Here is a 9,664-nt window from a genome sequence, read left to right as displayed (position 1 = left end):
ACAATGGTGGTACAACCACACATGGAGACGGAGGCATGGTATGGATCTCACTGCTCTAGTTGTACTGGCAGGACTCTATAGGCATTCACCATAGTGGTGTTCACAATGATAGGTTGAACCTGTGGTGGAGCTTAGTAAGGGGCAAAGGGGGCCATAGCACCCCCCCCCCCCAACCAAATTTATGTCTTTATATAAACACATGCTATTTAACACTATTCAGGCCAAATTTAACATAATATACTAGATTAGCCCCCACAATTCTATTTAAGGCTCATTTAGCCCTCTCTCAAATCCCGTTGAAGCTCCGCCACTAAATTGAACTAGACTGTTCGTAATTGTGTCACTTGCATGGATTTAAGTTGGCACACAATGATGGGGCGGTATATCACGATCACCGTATGCACTCTTAGATTTTCTATTGTCTAGAAAACTTAGATTTTTTGTTTTGAATCTGATTTAGCAACATGATTTTATTATTTATGGTTAACCACAGGGCATCAGCCTCCTGATGGTCGCGACAACCACGCCGAGCTTACGGCCGGCGCCATGCTCAAACCCGCACGGGTGCACCACGGTGAGCGGCGGGCAGCTGCCGATGATCTACCTGTCACTGTACATTGTGGCGGCAGGGGTGGGCAGTCTGAAGGAAAAATTCTTTGGCTTTGGGTCCGACCAGTTTGACGTTTGTGTTTCGCGGGAGCAGCAGGCCTTGAGGTTTTTCTTCAACCGTTTCTATCTTTGCATAAGATCAAGTACAATAGTGGGCTTATAACTCGTTTACATGTCACTTTTGCCTATGTGGAGAAGAGAGATGTGAAAAAGTAAGGGAGTGGACTCTCATGCAAGAGCCTAATTATATACTCTCTCCGTCCGCGAATAAGTGTACATCTAGTTTTTTTAGTCAAAGTTTTACAATTTTGACCAACTTTATAGAAAATAATAGTAACATATATGACATCAAATTTATATATTACGAAATTACATTTCAAAACTGATCTAGTGATACTAAATTAGTGCCATAAATGCTGCTACTTTTTCCAAGAAAACTGGTCAAAAATTTAAAACTTTGACTAGAGAAATCTAGATGTACACTTATTCACGGACAGAGGGGTACATATTCTCAGGTAAATGTAATAAATGTGAAGAAAGAGATAGAGAGAAGTTGGAAAAAGTAGTAATATCATACGTAATGCATGCTACACCATAAGAAAAAAATAAACAGGATTTGAATATAGCTACCAATTTATAACCTCGAAAAAACATATGTAGCTACAGTACCAATTAGGGCCGTATCCGTGTAGTTGGGCCATATTTATACGAAATTTTGATTACTCCCTCCGTTTCTAAATATGTCTTTTCAGATATTTCACTACAAACTACATACGGATATACATAGACATATTTTAGAGTGTAAATTCACTCATTTTGTTTCGTATGTACTCCCTCCGTTCCTAAATATAAGTCTTTCTAGAGATTTCAATAAGTGACTACATACAGAGCAAAATGAGTGAATCCACACTCTAAAATATGTCTATATACATCCGTATATGGTAGTCCATTTAAAATCTCTAAAAAGACTTATATTTAAGAACGGAGGGAGTAGTCTATAATAAAATATCTAAAAACACTTATATTTAGGAACCGAGGGAATATCACAAGAAGTTTATTATTTTTCCGTTTCTTACAGTAGGAAAACGATCTTACTTATATAGTTCAAATTAATCGATTTTTCCTACGACACTTTATGCCAAAGAAAACTGGAATATGTGGCTACGAGGAACTAACCAATTCGCTGTCAAATAAGAAAATAAAATAGAAGAAAGACTGCATGGATGACTTGCCGCTTTATTAAACTAAAATGTTATACGAGTGGTACAAGCCATCACTGGAGAACCTAAGCAGACGTGACGTTTTTTTTTTTTTTTGATGAAACAGACGTGATGTTACTATGTTAGGAATTACCGTTTTCTTTGGGCTCTGTAGTAGTATGGACATACTGGTGGGCTGTATATTTAACTGCTTCTCTTCGGACCCCATCTAAACTTCAAGTCAATGCTTTATCCTTCCTGTGCCTCTAGGTGCAATGATAATATATGGATACAGATGTCTCAATGACCAAAAATAGATTAAGGCATATATATTGATTTTTTCTTCTTTCTAATGCAAGCTATCACTAGTGAGCCTCATCAAGCAATACACATACATGTCATGCATCTTTATTCTTCACTTCAACTTTTCCAGCTTTTTACATCGAACCACATTTTTTCTCTTCAAGCACCCGCCTCCTGTAGAGGATCTCGTTTCCCCATCCGAACCTACTTTTTCTGACATCCGATCCTACATGGCATGCGAGACATCATCCTGGAGCTATGCATTGGGCATGCCCTGACGCGTCGCCCGCACGGACCGACGTCGCTCCAACGCATTGGTGTCGGCCTTGTCCTGGGCACTGCCGCCATGGTTGTCGCGGCCGAAGCTGAGAGGAAACGTCGCCATGCTGCCAACGGGGACCCTCCACCGTCATCAGTGCTTTCTTCCTGGTGCCGCAGTTCTTCCTGATGGGCGCCGTGGAGGCATTTTCCTATGTGGGACAGCTCGAATTCTTTATCCGCGAATCGCCGAAGCAGATGAAGTCCATGAGCACGGGGTTGTTCCTGGAGACGGTGTCAGCGGGGCTCTACTTCAGCAGCTTTCTGGTGTTTCTTGTTAAGCGTGACGCCAGAGTCGTGGTTAGGGAACAACCTGAATGTGTGTGCCCTCGAAAAGTTGGAGTGGAACTTTTGGTCTATGGGAACATATGCACCCTATATGAAATTTTCTTTTTAGTAATTTAACAAAGAGTCAAAAAATCTGAAAATATTTTTGAAATAAACTTGATCTTACATTGTACTTGTGAGAAAATTTTCACAAAAAGAAAATCCCCCTTTGACTTCTTGTCAAAAATACAAAATTTTGGCCAAAATAATGTGAATAGTAACCTATAATAGCAAATAAATTTTGTCTTTTTCGCTGTGAAGTCAACACTGGTTATTTTTTTCATGGAAATTTATATACTAGTGCAAAAGTAAGTCAAATTTATTTAAAAAATTCTAAACTATTTCGATTTTTTACTTAATTATTAAAAAAATCCTCATATAGGGTGTATATACAACCAGGAACCAAAGTGCATTTCCCCGAAAAGTTCTACTCCCTCCGTAAACTAATATAAGAACGTTTAGAATACTAAAGTAGTGATCTAAACGCTCTTATATTAGTTTACAGAGGGAGTACTATCTACTGGTTATTATCCTGGGCGTGCTTAACTTTTCGGTCTCTCTGCTGTTCGCGAGGAGCCACCGGTACAAGACCGAGACCGTGACGGGGGACGACGCAGCCTAATGCCGGCGTTAACTGTCATGTGTGAATGTGTTCAAAGTTATTTACTACTCTATTATGTATGGATGTGTTCAAAGTTACTTTCTTCATAAAGAAATATAAAAGCATTTAGATACTAAAATAATGATTTAAATACTTTCATATTTCTTTACAGAGAGTACTATTTTACTTATACGAGGACTGTAATAAGGACCTAGACACTAAAGTTGGCCGCAAGAATCAATCAGCCTAGCGGTTGGACACTATGTACGTCTAAGATCGTGCTCTGTGCAAGGATCGATCAAGCAAGGATTTATCGCTGCACGCACGGCACGTCTTCCGTCCCTCTTCGCCGTTCATGTCGCCACCGGCGGCATCCAACCGTTCGCCCGGTGACCAGTGGATCCCCGACCTGCGCGGTGGGCCCCGATGTTTCCTCTGCCTCCGAACGCCCCGAGCAGCAGGGTCCGGGACGCCGTGCAGTTTCAGGTGGCGGCTCCGCCACGCCCAAGAGCACAGCTTGTCGGCGTCCAGCCGCTGGTGCCCAGTGGGGTTTACTCCGCCAAGCACACACAGAAATAAAACAAAAGTGGCTTATTCCCTGACAATCATCATATTGCGTGGACCCAGTTGACCCGTGGGCTCCACATCCATCTCAGAGTGCTCTACGCATGCGCTGCCAACGTAGCCCTGACGTCCGGACCCCACCGATCAGAATTGCTGTCAAAACACGCTAACCTGCGCTTCAGGGGGTGTTTGGTTACCGGGACTTATTGATGTAGGGATTTAAATAAGTCCCTTTAAGTCCCATCTAAACTGAACAGGAGGGATTTATAGGGATTTAAAGTGGGCATTTGGGACTTATGAAATAAGACTCTCAAGGAGGGACTTATAGGGACTTATAGTTGTAATATGATATTTTAGTCCATGTTAAGTCTCAGGAACCAAACAAGTAGGAACTTATTAGGGACTTGGAACTTATAAGTTGGGACTAAAAAAGTCCTAGGACTTATGAACCAAACAGGGCAGTGCTAATAATGAGTTACGCATCTACCTCATGTATAGTAATTTTTTCAGTATTCTCAAAAAAGAATCGGTAAATTTTGACAAAGACACGATTACGTGATAATCTAGCCCAAAATAAACTCCTGGTGATCTTTTTAAGTTACTCCAACCGACAGATCCATGCAACGTAATACTCCATCGGAGTTCACGACGCCACCACGCACGCCGGGCGTGCCCAAGCAGGCACACGATGGCCCGTCTGAGTTGTCGACATGTTAGGGCATCTACAAGGAGGTGGAGGCGGAGCCGGAGCAGAGTTGTCAGGGGCCAAAGGAGGGGGAGCAGCGGTCGGGGCCTATGAAGGGTGCAAATCCAGAGGAGGAGGACATGGTGGAGCCGGAGCCGGCTACGGGCTTCGCCTTGGAGAACGCCATGGTGAAGTTCGAAGTCGCCCAAGCGACGGTGATGGCGGAGTCCGTCATCCTGGAGTCCATCCATGGTGAGCCGTATGTGAAGGCCAACCAATGCTTCATCCGGTAAGAACGGGTGAAGATCGATGAGCTTTTCGCCGAACTGGAGGTGGAGGCCGACGCGGAGGCAGATGAAGAGACACAGTTACGGCTGCCGGCCATGTATCCGGAGCCCGACACGAAGATCATGGACATCTCCGTCGACAACGAATAGTGTAGTCTAGCTTTTAGTTGATCTACTTGGTACATAGGCTTTTCTTTTGTATGACTTGTATGGATTTAAAATTTGAAATATAAAGTATTCAAATGCAGAGAAGGGAATTTGAGGACTGTTCGGTCATGTTTCCAACATGTTCGGGCACGCTCGTGGACGTTTGAGGGATTGAATGTGGTACCGGGGCTGTAGATGCTCTAACACCCCCGATCGTTAGTATCACTCCGACTGTTTGAACATTGCACCTGACCACCGCAACTGGATGACCCCCGATCGTTAGTATCACTCTGTCCCCCTGACTGACACATGGGGCCAAGCGCGATAACAAACGCCGCAGCGAGCGACCAAGATCAGCGACGCGGGAAAACAGAGCGTAAACCGCACACATAAGCAAGCGACGAAACCTGGAATGTCCGGCCTTACAAGCCACACAACACAAGGATTGCAGGCTTGCTCCACCACCAGCTTCCGCTGTCCGCGGTCTCCGGGAGGACCAACCGCGCAGCGCAGGGCAGAGCTTGAGGCGGGCGGCCGCGGCAAGAAGAATTGAGATGGCCAAGGAGACGGTGCTCCTCGTCGTGGCTTTCGCCGCCGCCGCCGCCTTCCTGTGCTCGTGCCCCGCCATCGTCTCCGCTCGGAAGGTACGCTCGCCGGTGGTTGAGGGCATGTTGCCAGTGACATTGAGCTTTCTCGGCGGTGATTGTGATTGCGCTGCGCTCTCGCGGATGATCTCCGGATGCCGCAGGTGGGCGGGACGTGCGCGCTGTCGCGGAACTGCGACGCCGGGCTGCACTGCGAGACGTGCGTGGTGGACGGCAACGTGCGGCCGCGCTGCACCCGCGTGACCCCCGTCGACCCGCAGAGCAAGGACCGGGGGCTGCCGTTCAACCGCTACGCGTGGCTGACGACCCACAATTCCTTCGCGCGGCTGGGCACCCAGTCCCAGACCGGGACGGCCATCGTCACGGCGTTTAACCAGCAGGACACCATCGCCGAGCAGCTCAACGTGAGTCCACCCCCGCCCGCTCTCGCTCTGATTTCTCTTCCGTTTACCTGCTGACCTGTGGGACCGGAGAGCCTGGCGGAGCGATCGCTTTCCGCTCGAATCTCAAAGCACGGCTGCTGCTCTTGAGTATGGACACCATGTAAAACCTGTCAGTGTGCAGTGGGGTGAGGTGTCCCCCGACGCAACACATGTCAAAGAGGGCTCGTGAGCTCGTCCATGTGTCCAAGGAGCAGCGCGCCTCCAGGCGCCGGTCTTTTTCTGTCGCTGGTTTGCGTGCACGCCCACACGCTTGCTTGGAGCGTTGACACGGCAATGCTAGCTGCAAGGATTGCCCGTACCGGACACATGGCAAGGGCAGCGACCCGTGACCACTCCTCTCCTCTTTTGTGTATCCTTGTGTAGATGAGACGTGTGGTGTATGCTCCAATTCGGGTAGCACGTCCATTCCTGGTCGCATTCCATCCTGGCTGAAATAAACACGATGTGATGTCAGGCCGAGAGTCCCTCGAAATTACTACTATTTCGAAGGTAAAATTGATACCATTCTCAAGGGTTAGGTCCCAAGTAACTGAATTTCCTGTGTCGCAGAACGGCGTGAGGGGGCTGATGCTGGACATGTACGACTTCCGGAACGACATATGGCTCTGCCACTCCTACGGCGGCGCCTGCCGAAACTTCACCGCATTCGTAATTAAGCACCAACCAAACTATACTTTACTACGACCAATCCCTCTCGTCGACGACTAACTAGCGTGGTATGTTCGTTGACGACAGACGCCGGCGGTGAACGTGCTCCGGGAGATTGAGGTGTTCCTGAAGAGGAACCCCTCCGAGGTGATCACGATCTTCATCGAGGACTACGTGGAGGCGCCTATGGGGCTCACCCGGGTGTTCAACGCCTCCGGCCTGACGCCGTTCCTGTTCCCGGTGTGGCGCATGCCCAAGAACGGCGGCGACTGGCCGCTGCTCAGCGACATGGTCCGCGACAACCACCGCCTCCTCGTCTTCACCTCCAGGTCCGCCAAGGAGGCCGCCGAGGGCTTCGCCCACGAGTGGGGCTACGTCGTCGAGAACCAGTGTAAGTGCACGCCGATCATCATCGATCCGTCAGCACACGTGACCGAAGGAGAACCTGACGATGTTGTTTCTATGCATGTACCGCAGATGGGAGCAAAGGGATGGTGAAGGGGTCGTGCCCGAACCGCGCCGAGTCGGCCGCCATGAACGACCTGTCGAGGTCGCTGGTGCTGGTGAACTACTTCCGGGACCTCCCAAACTTCCCGGAGGCGTGCAAGGACAACTCGGCGCAGCTGCTGGGCATGCTCGACGCCTGCCACGCCGCGTCCGGGGGCAGATGGGCCAACTTCATCGCCGTCGACTTCTACAAGGTATCACATCTTTATCAGTTAGTTGCTCTCCTTTTCCAAAAAAAACAGTTAGTTACTCTATGATGAATATGAGCACGATCCGTTTCGGGAAAAAAAATATGAGCACGATGAGGACTCGCTGGGTGCTAATGGTGTCGATTAATTTCTGCTGATGGTTACCCAGAGAAGCGACGGAGGCGGCGCCGCGGAAGCCACGGACAAGGCCAACGGCGGGCTGGTTTGTGGATGCGGAAGCATAGCTGCCTGCACTGTAAATATACTACATGCCTCGCTGCTTGCCTGCCATGTTTACTGCATGTTTCGGCAAAGTGTTCTACTATTATAGAGGAAATGACACCAGATTTGTCTGTGTGTGCTTTGCGCAGAGTAATGGTACATGCTCGCCGCGCCGGCGCGGGAGCACGCCCAAAGGCATCTTCAACAAGACCTCGGACGCCGCGTCGTGGCAGCCGCCGGCCATGTTGCGATGGCAGCAGCTGATGCTGCCAGCCACCTTCATTGCTCTACTATTATGCTTGTAGAAGAACATTGGACTCTGAATCAGCAAAACTTTAGACTAGTTGGCAGACTGTAAATCATACGTAGATCCAAACTAGAGATTTTATGTGCCGGGTTCTCATCGCACGCTGCAAGTAAACTTTGCTGTTGAATTTCTGCTAGGCCAAAATTCGGCCATTGTATGACGTAGCTTGTAAGTTATGTATGTGATGAACCCTTTGTTTGGAAGTTGTGCATATTTGGTAGCTAAGGGCAAGTCCAACGCGGATCACCAAACCCCCCGCAAATGCCAGGACCAGACAATCTGAATATTTTTTGCCATACCACGACGGTCATCAAAATTGTCCATACTGAACCAGATGTTCAAAATCCCACAAACTGGCACCAAATGAAGGAGATGTTTCTCCAACTCCGTGCTTCCTCATGTGATGTGTATGCGCACCCTCGGCGACCACCGCCGCCGCTACACAGCCCCGACCGCCACGCGGGCCTTGTCGGACCTTCGTCGCACCATGCAGGCGCTTTCCCGCCTTGGACTGCACCGCCGTTCTACCCTGGATTCCATCGCAGCATAGGTAACCTCTGCTCCCTGCCGACGTCGTCCATAGCAAACACTACGCCTGGCAAGCGCTCGGCCAAATGCCATTGCCAAGAAATCTGACGTTCTAGTTGTTTACTTTGAAGCAAACACAGTGGATTCGGATGAGGAGTACTTCTACAACGAGTTCATGGAGTCAGATGAGGAGGAGGAATACGAGGATGAAACTACCATGATGAAGGCGGTAGACGCGGTGCGTGCGTGTGGAGCATGTTCTCGACTACAAGGGATCAATAAAGGGACATCGAGTGTTGAATCGGAATAGGGTAAGGGGCATCTCATGTTGGTCGTCGAATAATTTGCCCCCGTGCGGTATTATTTGTGTTGTTATTTCGGATGCGGCGACAAGTGTTCGATCGCATTTACAATGGTGTCCGGGCCTATGATGAGTACTTCATACTGAGGAAGCGTGGCATTGGAACCATCGTGTTCTCTAGTTATCAGAAGTGCACAGATGTAATGCGGATGCATGTCCATTGCATGATCGCAGTGGGACGAGTACCTCCGGATGTCTGAAAGCACATACCTCAAAGCGATGGTCAAATTTACTACTGCGGTTGTGAAGGTGTTTGGATCGGAGTACTTGGGAGAACCAATTTCTGCAGACATAACAAGGCTCATGGCAATTGGAGAAGCAAGAGGGTTTTCATGTATGCTTGAATCCGTGGATTGCATGCAATGAAAGACCTGTCCATATGCCCACAAGGACAATACCGAGGCCGTTGTAAAGAGATCATCATCATTCTTGAAGCAGTTGCATCACAAAACCTCTGGATTTGGCATTCTTTCTTTGGCATGACCGGGTCTCACAGTGACACCAATATGTTGTAGCCATCTCCTACGTTTGTAAGGTTCTGTGTCGGCGAAGCTCCTGGGTGCAATTGTACCATCGGTGCTCATGACTGCAACATAGGGTACTACCTTTGTGATGGTATCTATCCTCTATGTGCGACTTTCGTCAAGACCATCTCCGAGCCAAGGGGTAACAAACAATGTCACTTTGCACAAAGATAAAAATCTTCTAGAAAGGATGTTGAGAGGGCATTTGAAGTGCTCCAAGTCTGTTATGCAATTGTTCGCGGAGCTCCTAAACTATGGGATCCAGAGACATTGTGGGGAATGATGACAACT

At 48.3% G+C, this 9,664-nt stretch overlaps 1 protein-coding gene across 1 annotated transcript; it reads left to right on the top strand.

Annotated features, from left to right (window-relative positions):
* Nucleotides 1-5,434: 5,434 nt before the first annotated feature.
* Nucleotides 5,435-8,180, top strand: LOC123049393 (PI-PLC X domain-containing protein At5g67130). Its single transcript, XM_044472318.1, has 7 exons — nucleotides 5,435-5,684; nucleotides 5,789-6,049; nucleotides 6,638-6,736; nucleotides 6,824-7,127; nucleotides 7,214-7,437; nucleotides 7,601-7,687; nucleotides 7,803-8,180. The coding sequence occupies exons 1-7, from the start codon at nucleotides 5,595-5,597 to the stop codon at nucleotides 7,956-7,958; spliced, it is 1,221 nt and encodes a 406-aa protein (XP_044328253.1). The 5' UTR covers nucleotides 5,435-5,594; the 3' UTR covers nucleotides 7,959-8,180.
* The last annotated feature ends 1,484 nt before the right edge of the window (nucleotides 8,181-9,664 follow it).

This window comes from Triticum aestivum, chromosome 2D, assembly GCF_018294505.1.
Source record: "Triticum aestivum cultivar Chinese Spring chromosome 2D, IWGSC CS RefSeq v2.1, whole genome shotgun sequence".
NCBI lineage: Eukaryota > Viridiplantae > Streptophyta > Magnoliopsida > Poales > Poaceae > Triticum > Triticum aestivum.
The sequence above is the reverse complement of the archived record's forward strand: the minus strand, read 5'-3'. Positions and strand labels throughout refer to the sequence as shown.